Source organism: Macroventuria anomochaeta (assembly GCF_010093625.1).
Source record: "Macroventuria anomochaeta strain CBS 525.71 unplaced genomic scaffold BU25scaffold_41, whole genome shotgun sequence".
NCBI classification, from domain to species: domain Eukaryota; kingdom Fungi; phylum Ascomycota; class Dothideomycetes; order Pleosporales; family Didymellaceae; genus Macroventuria; species Macroventuria anomochaeta.
The window spans coordinates 18,172-30,490 of record NW_022985402.1 but is presented as its reverse complement, the minus strand read 5'-3'; the positions used below and the strand labels follow the sequence as shown (position 1 = coordinate 30,490).

At 50.3% G+C, this 12,319-nt stretch overlaps 8 protein-coding genes across 8 annotated transcripts; 4 read left to right on the top strand and 4 right to left on the bottom strand.

The window, feature by feature from the left end:
* Nucleotides 1-109: 109 nt before the first annotated feature.
* On the bottom strand, nt 110-1,399 carry BU25DRAFT_442891 (uncharacterized protein). The gene is made up of 2 exons (XM_033709330.1): nt 545-1,399; nt 110-483 (listed from the first exon to the last, which is right to left on the bottom strand). The coding sequence occupies exons 1-2, from the start codon at nt 970-972 to the stop codon at nt 312-314; spliced, it is 600 nt and encodes a 199-aa protein (XP_033557022.1). The 5' UTR covers nt 973-1,399; the 3' UTR covers nt 110-311.
* Nucleotides 1,400-1,774: 375 nt separating this feature from the next.
* BU25DRAFT_414821 (uncharacterized protein) lies at nt 1,775-3,057 on the top strand. The gene is made up of 2 exons (XM_033707389.1): nt 1,775-2,234; nt 2,288-3,057. Exons 1-2 carry the CDS (start codon nt 2,153-2,155, stop codon nt 2,887-2,889), a joined length of 684 nt encoding a protein of 227 aa, XP_033557021.1. The 5' UTR covers nt 1,775-2,152; the 3' UTR covers nt 2,890-3,057.
* A 90-nt stretch (nt 3,058-3,147) lies between these two features.
* On the bottom strand, nt 3,148-3,337 carry BU25DRAFT_414820 (uncharacterized protein). The gene has a single exon (XM_033707388.1). The coding sequence runs from the start codon at nt 3,320-3,322 to the stop codon at nt 3,164-3,166; it is 159 nt and encodes a 52-aa protein (XP_033557020.1). The 5' UTR covers nt 3,323-3,337; the 3' UTR covers nt 3,148-3,163.
* Nucleotides 3,338-3,634: 297 nt separating this feature from the next.
* Nucleotides 3,635-4,256, bottom strand: BU25DRAFT_494703 (uncharacterized protein; the record flags this gene model as incomplete). The annotated part of the gene is made up of 2 exons (XM_033711795.1): nt 3,635-3,930; nt 3,984-4,256. 2 exons carry the CDS (start codon nt 4,254-4,256, stop codon nt 3,649-3,651), a joined length of 555 nt encoding a protein of 184 aa, XP_033557019.1. The 3' UTR covers nt 3,635-3,648.
* A 431-nt stretch (nt 4,257-4,687) lies between these two features.
* On the top strand, nt 4,688-5,146 carry BU25DRAFT_301138 (uncharacterized protein; the record flags this gene model as incomplete). The annotated part of the gene is made up of 1 exon (XM_033701992.1): nt 4,688-5,146. A coding segment is annotated over one exon (459 nt), but the record flags the coding sequence as incomplete, so codon positions are not given.
* A 258-nt stretch (nt 5,147-5,404) lies between these two features.
* BU25DRAFT_300419 (uncharacterized protein) lies at nt 5,405-5,758 on the top strand (the record flags this gene model as incomplete). The annotated part of the gene is made up of 1 exon (XM_033701977.1): nt 5,405-5,758. A coding segment is annotated over one exon (354 nt), but the record flags the coding sequence as incomplete, so codon positions are not given.
* A 396-nt stretch (nt 5,759-6,154) lies between these two features.
* On the top strand, nt 6,155-6,484 carry BU25DRAFT_462458 (uncharacterized protein; the record flags this gene model as incomplete). Its single annotated transcript, XM_033710523.1, has 1 exon — nt 6,155-6,484. The coding sequence occupies one exon, from the start codon at nt 6,155-6,157 to the stop codon at nt 6,482-6,484; it is 330 nt and encodes a 109-aa protein (XP_033557016.1).
* Nucleotides 6,485-10,179: 3,695 nt separating this feature from the next.
* On the bottom strand, nt 10,180-10,689 carry BU25DRAFT_462455 (uncharacterized protein; the record flags this gene model as incomplete). Its single annotated transcript, XM_033710522.1, has 1 exon — nt 10,180-10,689. The coding sequence occupies one exon, from the start codon at nt 10,687-10,689 to the stop codon at nt 10,180-10,182; it is 510 nt and encodes a 169-aa protein (XP_033557015.1).
* Between the last annotated feature and the right edge of the window lie 1,630 nt (nt 10,690-12,319).

Sequence of the window (12,319 nt, the reverse complement as noted above, 5' to 3'; positions counted from 1 at the left end):
ATTGTATTATGTTTAATTGTATGTTGCCTTTCTGCACCGGCCATCACAGATATTCAGAACAAAGATGCATGCAATGAAAAAGTGAGGATAGGCACATGCCCAATCTCATCCGGCCAAATTCGTGAGATTTATGCTATACTTGATCGTAACTCGTGTGCACTTTCATAGCATACTACCAATGTCGCCATCACAAACATAATAGCGCACCGCCCTCATGCTCTACATCCTGTACTGCATTGCATAGTACCTCCCCATCGTCTAAGTAACCCTAGTCCCCGGTTTGTGGTTGATTGTGCCACGCAAGTTTTTGTCTAAGCCTGCCAGTTGGGATCCTGAGCCTGCAGACGCCTAGCATACGCCTCGTCATTAGTGGTATCGTCCCGACCCAGCGAGATGTTCGCCTCTTCGCCTTCAAGACGGATCGGGCCGGTCTCGAGCTTGGTCATGCAGCAGGAGTAGAACAGGCTGGCCCACATGAAGATCCTTCCTGGAGTCAGCATTCGGTCCGTAGAGTCGGATATATGCTCGGTGTGATCAAACTTACCAGTTGAAAGTATTCAGCCACAAAATGGTTGACTGCAGAGTGTTCACCTTGACACCGTTGATCACGAGTCCGTTCTCGTTCCTGCTCAGCTTCTCGTTGCCACCGGGCGAAGCAACGAAGGCGATGAAGCCGATGAAGTACATCACAAAGCCTCCAGCAACTTTCCAAAACTGGTATTTGACATACTTGTCCTTTGTCAAGATGCCACGCGTGGCAGCCTTCTGCTCCTTGTTGATCAAGATCGAGGTGGTGATGCTCGTCAAGATCAAGCCGTACAGGAGCGAGAACGTGAATGCCTTGTGCTTGCTCGGGATCACGGCAGCGAGGAAGGTGAGCACCGTCGTCAAACTAACGACGCCAAGCTGGCAGATCTGCAACCCACGGAGGCGAGGCGATGCATTGCAAGGGAAGGCAAGTAGGAACGGCATCCTGGGAAGAGCAAAAGGGATCGGTAGGATGTTCGCGAGAACGTACTCGGAGTAGTATAGGAAACCGCAGAATAGGCAGGTGAAGAAAGATGAAGGTCCAAATAGTTGTGTTGAGCGTTCGTCCGTACGAACAGTGAGAGTTACAGGTGGGGTTGATGTACCTTTATCGTGGGGCTGGCTTCTTCACCGGTCAGCCCTAAGGCATCAAGAGGATGAGGCCCCCCGTGCATCAGATCCATTTTTGGGGCCTTTCGATACTTGGTTCCGTTATTTCTAGGCTGATGGCTGAGATGATTGGATGAAATGGCCTGCAATTCCTGGACAACTGGCTGTGAGAGGTTTCATGGGGGCATTTGCTGCCTTGTGTCTGGTGAGTTTGTGGGTGATGGGGAGCGCCTGTGCGTGCTGGCGGGTTGCTCGGGCCATGAGCCCTGAAGTGGAGAGATGGCACACCGATAACCCAACTCCGCTTTTGTAGGTTTGATGATATCGGCCTGTCATGAGATTCCGTACCTGACAGCTCACTAGCGCCCGTAGAAGTCCCAGCTGCGTGGTCCACTCTTACACGCTTTCTACACAGTACCACTGCAGCATACAATGTTTTTTCTGACGTCACGCAAGCTTACACACGCCCAGGGGCGCAATAAGCTTGCGCTGCTCTTTCGATGGCTCGAGAAGAGATGAAGGTTCGCCCTGTGTTGTTGTTGCTGGCTCTGGACTGTTGGGCGGCTCGGGAATGAAGTATGTAATGTCGACGATAGCCTTCAAACCGTCCCATTTCGCTGTGCTGCCTATTGTTTACTCTCACCGCGGCTGTCACACGACTCACGCACCTTCATCTAGACGTTCATATGGAGGCTGTCATTCGCGCATTGATGCCGTTCACAGGATTTCGCGTCAAGCTTTGATGATCTCGCGTGGAAGCTAGGATGGTTCGGCTCTAGGTTTCAGGCGCCCACTTGAAGCCTCAGGACAAGCGTCGCGGTTCAGGGGACGATAAAAGCAAGCGTCGCCGTCACAAGAGCAAGCGGAACGCCTCAAGCCTTACCCACCACTCGTTCCTTCACTCGTTGTTGTGCTCGCAATTCGTTTTCGACGTCCCTCGTTAATACGTCACGAAAACCCATACGCTCTTTTCAAGCATCTTTGGTATCTGGAGAATTCGTGCAGATTGTTCAACATGCGCCAATCTATTGCAATCCTCTCGTTCCTCGCCGGTGCGGCGTACGCTGACGATGTCGTGTCATTCGTCTTCCCCGGAGGTTCGTATTCAAAGCACCGCAGCCTTGAGACCCTGATCTAACTTGCGCTCAAGGCTTCGATGGCCTTGCCCCTGTTGCGACCATCGAGTCGGCGAATCCTTCGACAACATCGGCACTTATGACCTGCACCACGGGAACACCCATTGACGAGTGCGGCTTCGCCGCTGGCCTCGACGTCAAGATCATTGGCGGTACCCGTTACGAAGCCTCCATGTCGGCCGGCACTGTGTACGTGAGCTACGGCTGCGACGGTTACGATTCCAAGGCCAACACGATGACCTGCACCGCCGAAATGTCTGGCGAGGATGCACAAACAGCCGTGCTGTCGGGAACTGAAGTCGCCTTCATTACCGCTACAGTCGTCAAGGGTGCTGAGTTGCTGAGCGGTGGCGCAAGCGCAACTGCGAGCGCATCTGCAAGTGCTAGTGCCGCAAGCGCGAATGCCAGCGCTTCTGCTCCACAGAGCTCTGCCGCTGCTGCAAGCTCTGGAATGCGAACAAGCGTTACTGCTGCTGCTGGAAGCCACGCTTCAGGCGTTGCAACTGCCACTGCCAGTAGCGCTCTTCCCCAAAGCACCGGCGCTGCTGCTAGGTTCGGCATCGAGGGTGCTGCGCTGCTCGCTTTGGCTGGCGCTGCTGCTGTGAACGCCTTGTAGACGGCAAAGGAAAGAGAAAGAGACAAGAAACGTGTATCCAATAGATTCAGCACATAGAAGTCATTGCGACCGTAATGTATATTCGGAGATCTGCCACCACCGCTCCCTGACTTGAACCTATCCTTTGTTGTCTGAACAAAGCTTTGATGTTGAATCGAAATTGGCGGTAACGTGTTTCCCCACCGAGCGGCCACCCCTCACCAACATCGTGACTATTACAGACTATTACAGCTACACCACAACAGTGTGCAAGAATGAACTATAGCCTACAGTGCTATTCAGAAGTGTTGCTATTATCTAGATCTACAATTTCTGCAGTACAGGTTTGCGCATTGTGGCCAGTCTTGCCACAACATCTGCATTGCCTCTCTTTGTGCACCCTCTTCACAGACTGTTCAGCTGCCTTCTCACCACCACCATCCTTCTTAGCCATCAAATCCTGTACATCACCTACTGTAAGGCTCTTCTCTGTTTGTGTATGGGTATGTGTGACAGCAAGCTCAATAGCAATAGGTGTAACGGGCTGCGCCCGGTTAACGCCTTGGCTAGCGCAAGCCTTGGAGCTCAGTACAGCCGGATGCCAACACGTGACAGCCTACTTCACTATGGCACTGTAACCCTGTGTTACAAACACGTACAGAAGAGAAGGAACTATTGGACCTGGGGACCGTGGTTATTGAACATAGGGAGACCGGCCGTCAGAGAGACCGCGCCTGTTGTACGAGCTATCTGACAGCGCAGTGAGAGCGGTGGGAGCATTCATGCAGGGTGCTCTGCGTACTCTGTTGCTGTACATTGGATCATGAGATCAGTGAGAGCATATATGCAGTCTGACAGCCGGCCGTGTAGATCAAGCCTCACTTCCGCCGCACTGTCAACATGCTTGACTTCCTCATTGATCGTGCTCTTTGCAAGCACAGCTCTGCGGCTGCCCGTAGGGGAGACAAATTCACCAACACTGAGGTGCTTGAGACCACCCAGCAGCACTTCCAGCTTGCTTTTGACTACGCCAAGGCGTGTCGGATTGGGGTTGCGGAGAAGCTGCATGTGAGTAGCGACTCTTGTCTGTTAAACTCCATCAGGAAGGTGTTGACAGAGTCTTTGTCTCGCCACTCAAAGTTGAAGAACTTGTCGTAGTTCTTGTACCAAGTGAATACAGGATCTTGGACAAGCTGCTCCTCCTCCAAGCGGAGGTTGGCCCAGGTCCGGATAGACCCCTTGTTGATCTGTTGTTGGATCAGTTCCCTATGGGTATTGAAGTGTATCATCCCCATTATCCAGTGGGTGCAGGTGACCGAGTCTTCCAGTACTTGCGCGTATTGGAAGGCTGTATTGATGTCCTTAATCCACTGATCCACCTGCTGCATCGTGGGAGGTTTGGTTTTGTCATGGTTCAGGGCGCTCTTGCCTGTCGAACCTCACCTCCATGAGAGTGACTGCCACGTCACACTAGCGTTGTTTACAGCTACTCACCTATATGTACTGTCCGTAGCTTCACCCAATACAACCTCAGTTCAATCCTTCAATTCTTCCCACAGCGTACTGATCACTCACGATCCCCAACAGTTATGAGCCCAGCTGCATCCTAGGATTGTTCTCACCCGTTACTGCGTTCACTACAGCGCATCTGTTACTGCATTCACCCACGACGCATCTGTTACTGTGTCCACCACAACGCAACTGTTACCGCGTCTACCACAACGCACCTGTCACTGCGTTCACCACAACGCATCTGTTACCGTGTTCACTCACTATGCACACTGCCTGGTCCCAATCATACACAACTACAGCCGCTGCAATGGCTACTGAGTCTGACCCCGCTGTCACACGAGTCACTATCATACTCAACAAGCCAGAAGATTGGTTCAATTGGTTATTCATCCGTCAAGACGTTGCAGATCGCCACAATCTCTGGCAATATGTCAATCCTGATGGAGCAAAGGAGGATCTCCCTGAGTTGACAGAGTCCCCTAAGCCTCAACTTACTGACTACAAGGCTAGAGCTACAAAGCTCTCTGACCTTGACGCTGACAATCAAGAGTCCTACCAATGGGAATATGATCAATGGGAGCGCTGTTGCTTGGAGTACCGCACCCAGAAGAAGGCTTTGGCTGACCTGAAATTGGATATCAGCAAGACGATTGCTGTATGCCACATACACCTGATCAAGGATCTCAAGACACCATATGACCAACTGGTTGCTCTCAAGAAGTTCCTTTGTCCAACAGATGCAACTCGCCACTGTGAGCTTGCTGATAAGTACAACGCACTCAAGACTGCTCCACAAGCTGCAAAGAAGGTCAAACAATGGTTGTCTGACTGGGTATACATAACAGCTCAAGGCAAGGCCATTGGACTACCAGAGACTGACAGCAACCAACCACAGGAGGACTTCCTGATTGCTTGCAAGGCACTCAATCAAGAGTACGCTACATCCTGCCTGCGTGAGATCTTCAAGCATGAAGCATGAGGCACCACCACTGAGATCTCATCCCTGGAGATGTACGTTGCTGAGATGACTACCTACCTTTGCCGTACAAAGCCTCACTCTACTGGCCTGGCAGTCACTGCCACGGAGCTTGGTGTTGCATCTCCAATCGAGCCTCAAGCAACACGCAACCAAGGTCACCGTGACAGTGTACAACAGACACCTACCTGCATCTGCGGGAAACAGCATTGGTACACTGACTGTTTTATCCTCAATACACGCCACCCAGGACATCCAGCAACATATCAGCCTGCTGCTGAAGCTGTACGCAAGGTTGAGGAAGCGCGGAAAGACCCAAAGATCAATGCGCGAATCAAGACAGCTCTTGAGAGGTGGACAGCTCATCAACCACAGAATGCTGGGACGTTACGAGTCAACAACGGCAGGCCACCTGCTGACAGCAGCACATTTGTTGTGTTGACTGGCCCATCACTCATGACTCTCGGCTACAACAACAATGACGCTATTGCGATTGACAATCGCACTGAGCCTGTGGGAGCTCTCACAACAATGGTGTCATCCTGACATGGCTTGCAGCCAATAATAATCCACTCCTTCAATTCACCTCAACAACTCCTTCCTCAACTCACTCCTCACTGATCCTTTGTGGTATTCCCACACTTGATCCCTTCTTTATCACTTATCCTTTTTACCACTTGTGGTATCCCCACACTTGGTCTCCTCTACACCCTTATCTCCAACAAGCCTGAACCATCCTTCCACCAATCCTTCCATCTCAGAGAGCAGTTGGTATCCCCAGCTGGCCCCCTCTCACAAATGGCTGTTGACGACACTGACCAGACTGAGCTTCTTGACCGATGGATTGTTGACCCAGGATCCAACACACACGTCATCAACACAGAAGCCTGGCATGGCTGGAAGAAGACCAACAACAATCCAGAACATTGTTCTATCAACGCTGGCAATAGTCATATTCTCATTACAGCATGGGGTACAATGAAGCTTGTTGCACGCACACCATATGGTCTATGGACACTGGAGCTGACGCACGTTGCATACATCAAAGGCTTCCTCACAAGCGTCCTAGGTCTTGCACGCTGTCGTACAGAGTCAATTCACTTTGACTCTGGCTGCAACATCCTGTAAATGCACAAGTCTTCAAACATTATTGCGCAACTTGATTACAATGGAGGACACTGGCTCATTGATGCAGAGCCATCACACTGACCACCTCTGTTGCTATTGCATTCACAACTGAGCACCTTTGGAGTGTCATATCGCCCATTGTACCGCCCATTGTACCGCCCATCATACGCACCAAAGCCTACCAACATCGTTGACCGACGTACTGCCCATCAGATTTGGGGCCACCCAGGTCGAAAGGCTGTCGACCAGCTTGACCTGAACGTCACTGGCGTTCAATTGACTGGAAACCACATGGACTGTCTCTGTCAGACATGTGTTGAAGCTCAAATGACCCACATCATCTCAAGGCGCCTGGCTGAAAGCCGTGCACAGCAACCATTCTATCAAATTGCAATAGACCTCATCTACATTGTCCCTGTGGGAGATGAGTGTATTGATGGCAGCAAGTACTGTCTACACTCTATGGATGAATACTCAAAATGGCACAAGATTTCTACACTAAAGCGCAAGGACAGGACAACACTCACACGTTGGTTTATGGCCTTGGTCCGTCGCATTTGGCAAGTATACAATGCTGACGTTGTCGCTGTTTGATGCGATAATGAGAAAGGATTTGGCAACAACCTGATCAACATGACAGAAGAGCTGGGCATGTTGTACGATCCAGCCCCAGCTAGTACAAAGGAGCCAAATGGACTCATTGAATGCGCAGGTGGAATGCTCACTCAACGCGCTTGCGCCATGCGTATACACGCTAATCTTCCAAAAGATCTGTTGCATGAGATGTATCGCACTGCCGCGTACATTCTGAATTGTACACCCACTGAAGCACTAGGCTGGAAGACACCGTACAAGGTTGTATGGGGACGAAAGCCACTTGTTGCCCATATGAGACCCATAGGCTGTTGTGCCTATGTCTACAACCGCAATCTCAGAGCCGCTGACAAGCTCAAGTCACGGATCCTTATTGGCCACCTTGTGGGATATCAAGGTACCAACATCTTCCGCATCTGGCTGCCTACAATGGACACTGTCGTAGTCACCCACGACATTGTATTTGAGCCTACACTCTTCTTTGAAGGGATGGATGGATACGCTACTCAATCAGTGATCAAGGAGGTGATTGAGCTACTCAAGTATCCTGAGATACCTGAGGACGATGATATCAGCATTGAAGACCTGTTGACCAGTTGTCAACATCACCGCTCAATAGCACCTACGACCTCAGCTCCAAGAGCTGCAGACTCCCAGGTGGGGGGTGAGACGACCGACAATGCTTCTGAACCTTCTGAGCCAAATCAACAACAACAACGTCAACAGTTGCCAACTCCTGGACTCTCTGAGACAGACTCAATTCCAATGGTACCTGATGGCTATCGTCAACGAGGCAAGAGAGCACCACAGGACGTCAACCTCAATCCAAATGATACCAGTCTGATTGTCACAGGCAAGCGCAATTGAAGACAGAAAGATCTGAACAACTTTGCTATACAGACCTATGCTACAAGGCTGGGACGTGGGCCTCTCCTTGATTATTTGCGAATGTTCTCAACTGAGATTCAGTCAATACCCACTGGTATACCTGATATATCATGGATTCATCAATCGCAGCTGCCCCCTGTACCAAAGACAGCAAAGCAGCTTGATACGCATATGTTTGGCAATCAGTTCCGACGTGCCATGGACAATGAATGGCAAGGTCTACGCTCCAAAGGTGTCTTTGAGAAGACTGCAAAGACAAAGGCCACTGCAGACGGCGAGGTACTACCGTTGATGTGGGTCTTCACATACAAGACAGACAGTGATGGATATCCCTCACAATTCAAGGCTTGACTTGTTGTTAGAGGAGACCTTCAAGCTCCACTGGACAATACTTACGCTGCTATGCTTGCTATTTGCAACTTTTGTGCACTCATTGCAATTGCCAACTACTTTGATTTGGAACTGAAGCAGTACGATGTCCCTACTGCCTTCCTAAACGCCAATATCAACCGAACGCTGTACGCTGAAACCCCTGAAGCATTCCGCCACATGGAAGGCAAGATCATGCTGGTACTCCGTGCCCTGTATAGTTTGAAGGAGTTGCCAATTCTATGGTACAATGAGCTACGTTGGGAGCTCATCAGGCTAGACCTGAAGCCAGTTGAAGGCTTCCCATGCCTGTATACGAGCCGCTGGCTCATCCTATTTGTCTATGTTGATGATATTGTTATGGCATTTCATCAATCCAATGCCCACCTCCATGAAGCTTTTGAGAAAGAGATGGTGGACCTGTACAACATCAAGGCTATGGGAGACCTCACCTGGTTTCTTGGTATCCAAATCGTCCGTGATTGAGCACTGCATAAGACTTGGCTAGTCCAAGATGCCTTTATCGACAAGGTGTGCACTTGATACAGCATTGAGACTGTGGGCAAGGCTCCAGACGTTCCACTGACAGAGAACTGGCTGCCGCAGTCTACCGAGGAGCCTGACACTGCTCAAACAAAGCTGTATCAGCAGCTTGTTGGTTCTCTTGCTTATATTGCTGTCTGGGGTAGACCCAACGTTGCCCGTACACATGTTGTCTACGCCTGCCACCTCACCAATCCAGGACAGTCTCACGTCTCCAAGATCCAACAGACCTGGCGCTACCTGCTCAGCACAAAGGGTCTTGCTCTTGAAGCCTCTGCCAGCATGCAGGATATGGCTGAATATCTCACTGATGATCCAACATACTGCGATCCTCTCTTCTTTGGATCCTCTGACACCTTGTACGCTGACAAACCTGAGACTCGCCGGAGCTCTCAGGGGTACGCGTTCAAATTTGGTGGACTCATGATTGACTGGAAGTCAACAGTCCAATGTACAGTCACAAAATCTACTACAGAATCAGAACTACTCTCACTGTCACTCGCTGCCTCACAGATGGAGGAGTGGATGCGTGTAACGGGGTCATGGTGCTGTAGGGAAGTAGGCTGTCACGTGTCAGAACGATGGCGCTAACCCATCGGGACGCTAGCGTGGTACGGACGAGAGCGCATAGATAATTGGGCACACAATGGCCAGAAAAACGGTAGCAATTAATCTTATGGGACCACCCCCCATTGTTACTAAGCTCGCTGTCACAGATACCCTTACAATGCGATTCTTTGCTGGCATCAATCTCACGCTTGACTGTACACCTACAATATGGTGTGACAATCAACAGACTGTCGGTATTGTCACAAAGCAGCACAACAAGCTCCATACAAAGGTCAAACACATTGATATCCACCAGCTCTGGATTTGACAGGAGGTCACCGCATCACGCATCAATGTTCAATGGGTTTCTACTGATTGTATGCCTGCTGACAGACTCACAAAGATACTACCCAAGCAGAAGTTCACAGAGTTTGTCCATCAACTTGGTCTTGTTGACATCACTGAGCGCCTGACAGGCCTGCAACAGGCTGACGGCAATGACCTTGACGCTATCTATATACATTGAGCTGATACTGATCAGCTGTTGTTGACTCTCCACTTCTGAGTCTACAGCAGCTGGGGGGTGTGTCACGGTTCAGGGCGCTCTTGCCTGTTGAACCTCACCTCCATGAGAGTGACTGCCACGTCACACTAGCGCTGTTTACAGCTACTCACCTATATGTACTGTCTGTAGCTTCACCCAATACAACCTCAGTTCAATCCTTCAATTCTTCCCACAGCGTACTGATCACTCACAATCCCCGACAGGTTTCCATCCCCAGCTTTGGTTTCAGTTGGACGTTGTTCAACACTTGAATAATCCTACCAGCCTCGTCAAAGGCTGGCTGCCTGCTGCCCGGCACAAGTCCGCCTTGGGTCCGTTGTACGGCTTGTACGGCGCGGTTGAATTGTCGCTGTTGGATCTCGATTTTGCTTGCGGGGGCCCCTGACAGTTTGGTGTGGTTGAGCGCATTCAGCAGTTGCTGCACTGTTGCCTGCAGGTCTCCTGCAATTGGCTCCTGACTCTCTTGCCTGCGTTGTTGTAGCGGGAGGGTCATATGGGCCGGTTGCCCACTTGGGGTAACCCCTGAGTCTCCCGTCATCTGGCTACTATGCGTTGGCGTCGTCGCCTCTGCTGGAGGTGTGCCATCTTGACCTGCGTTGTTGCAATGGTCTCCTGGCTCCTGACCAGTAGTTTTGCGGGTTGATTGCCCTTCTGCGTTGTTTGTAGCACTCCAAAGGGTGCATCTTCCTCCAGCCATTGTTGGGTGGCTGGGTATCAATCCCATGTCAAATCAACTGCCTTTTCCGAGAGGAAGTATGAAGGATTTGAATTGTGAGGTCACTGTAGGCAGGCAATCAGACACAGGATGGATTGGGGCCGTCTGGGGCCAAATGGGATGAGATTAGACAAATCCTTGATGGCTGAGCCTCAAGGTTTGTGAGGAATATAAACAGGTGGCCCGTGAGCCTCTGGTCCAGCCCCAGAGTACATCCAAGGGCTGGCCAATACATGTAAGGGGAAATAACCATAACACATTGTGAGAAGCCTGTTTTAACTGCCTCTTCTTGTGTAGTACCTTATCAAAGACCCTCTTGCTCTTACCAATCACCCCAATCATGAATCCCTTCTCATCCATATTGTATATGTTCTCAGGAAGGACATTAAACTCCATCATTCTGGTATGCAGCAGCTCAAAATAGGCACGGTATCTTTCACTATCATCAGTGTCGGGATGATTGGTATCCATAGGGGTGGTCCAGGCCGTGATAAGTGTGTTAGGGTACCATTTTAAGAGCCTTGTTACCCAGCTATATGAGGGCTCCCATTGGCATAAAGGCATTGCAAAATTGATTATCATTTGTCTCATAGGTGGTATGTGACTCTCTGTGAGTCCTCTGATGTACTGTACAAGCTCTGCCTTATCGCGTGGGTGTAGGAGACATTGATGTTGGTGGGACTCTGCATTACCGTGTCTGTGCGCGCAATGCGCGGATTCGCACAATGCGCCAAGACGCTTTATGCACCCATACTTCACAACACCATAACTCAACGCCACAATGACGCTAGAGGAAGCCATTAAAGAGATAGATGCTATGATGCCATGCAAAAACATCCCTTGGACGCAATTATCCATAAAGCATGGTGTTGTGCGCTCTACGTTGACGCGCAAGTACCGAGGAGAAACGCGATCGCGTGAAGAGCAGGCAATTGCACAACAAAAGCTCACTCCACAACAAGAGGACGAGCTTGTCAAGTATATAGAGGAGCTTACAGCCCGACATCTACCTCCTACAAGGGAAATGATAGCAAATTTTGCGTCATCGATAGCCACAGAGCCAGTCAGCAAGAGCTGGGTTACCCGCTTCATCAACAACCACTCAATCCATCTCATCTCTCAATACTCAACGGGTATGGACAGCAATCGCCACAACGCCGATTTGTATACCAAGTACAAGCTCTATTTTGACCTGTTGCAGTCCAAAATTGCCCAATACAACATTGACGCTGAGCACACATACAATATGGATGAGAAGGGCTTCATGATCGGAGTCACCACAAGGACCAAACACGTCTTCAGTAGACGTATGTGGGAGAAGAAGGAGGTTACAGCAACTACTCAAGATGGTAATCGTGCCTGGGTGACGCTTATAGCGTGTGTGTGTGGGGATGGATCGGCACTGCCACCAGGCCTCCTATACGAGTCTACCAACAACACTATACAGTCAAGCTGGGTGGAGGAAATCAAGCCAGGAGTACACTCTGTCTTTGTTTCCTTGTCACCTTCAGGCTGGACAAACAACGAGGTAGCCCTCGCTTGGCTCAGACAGGTGTTTGATCGCTACACCAAGAAGAAAGCACGAAGAAAGTACCGCCTATTGATACTGGAT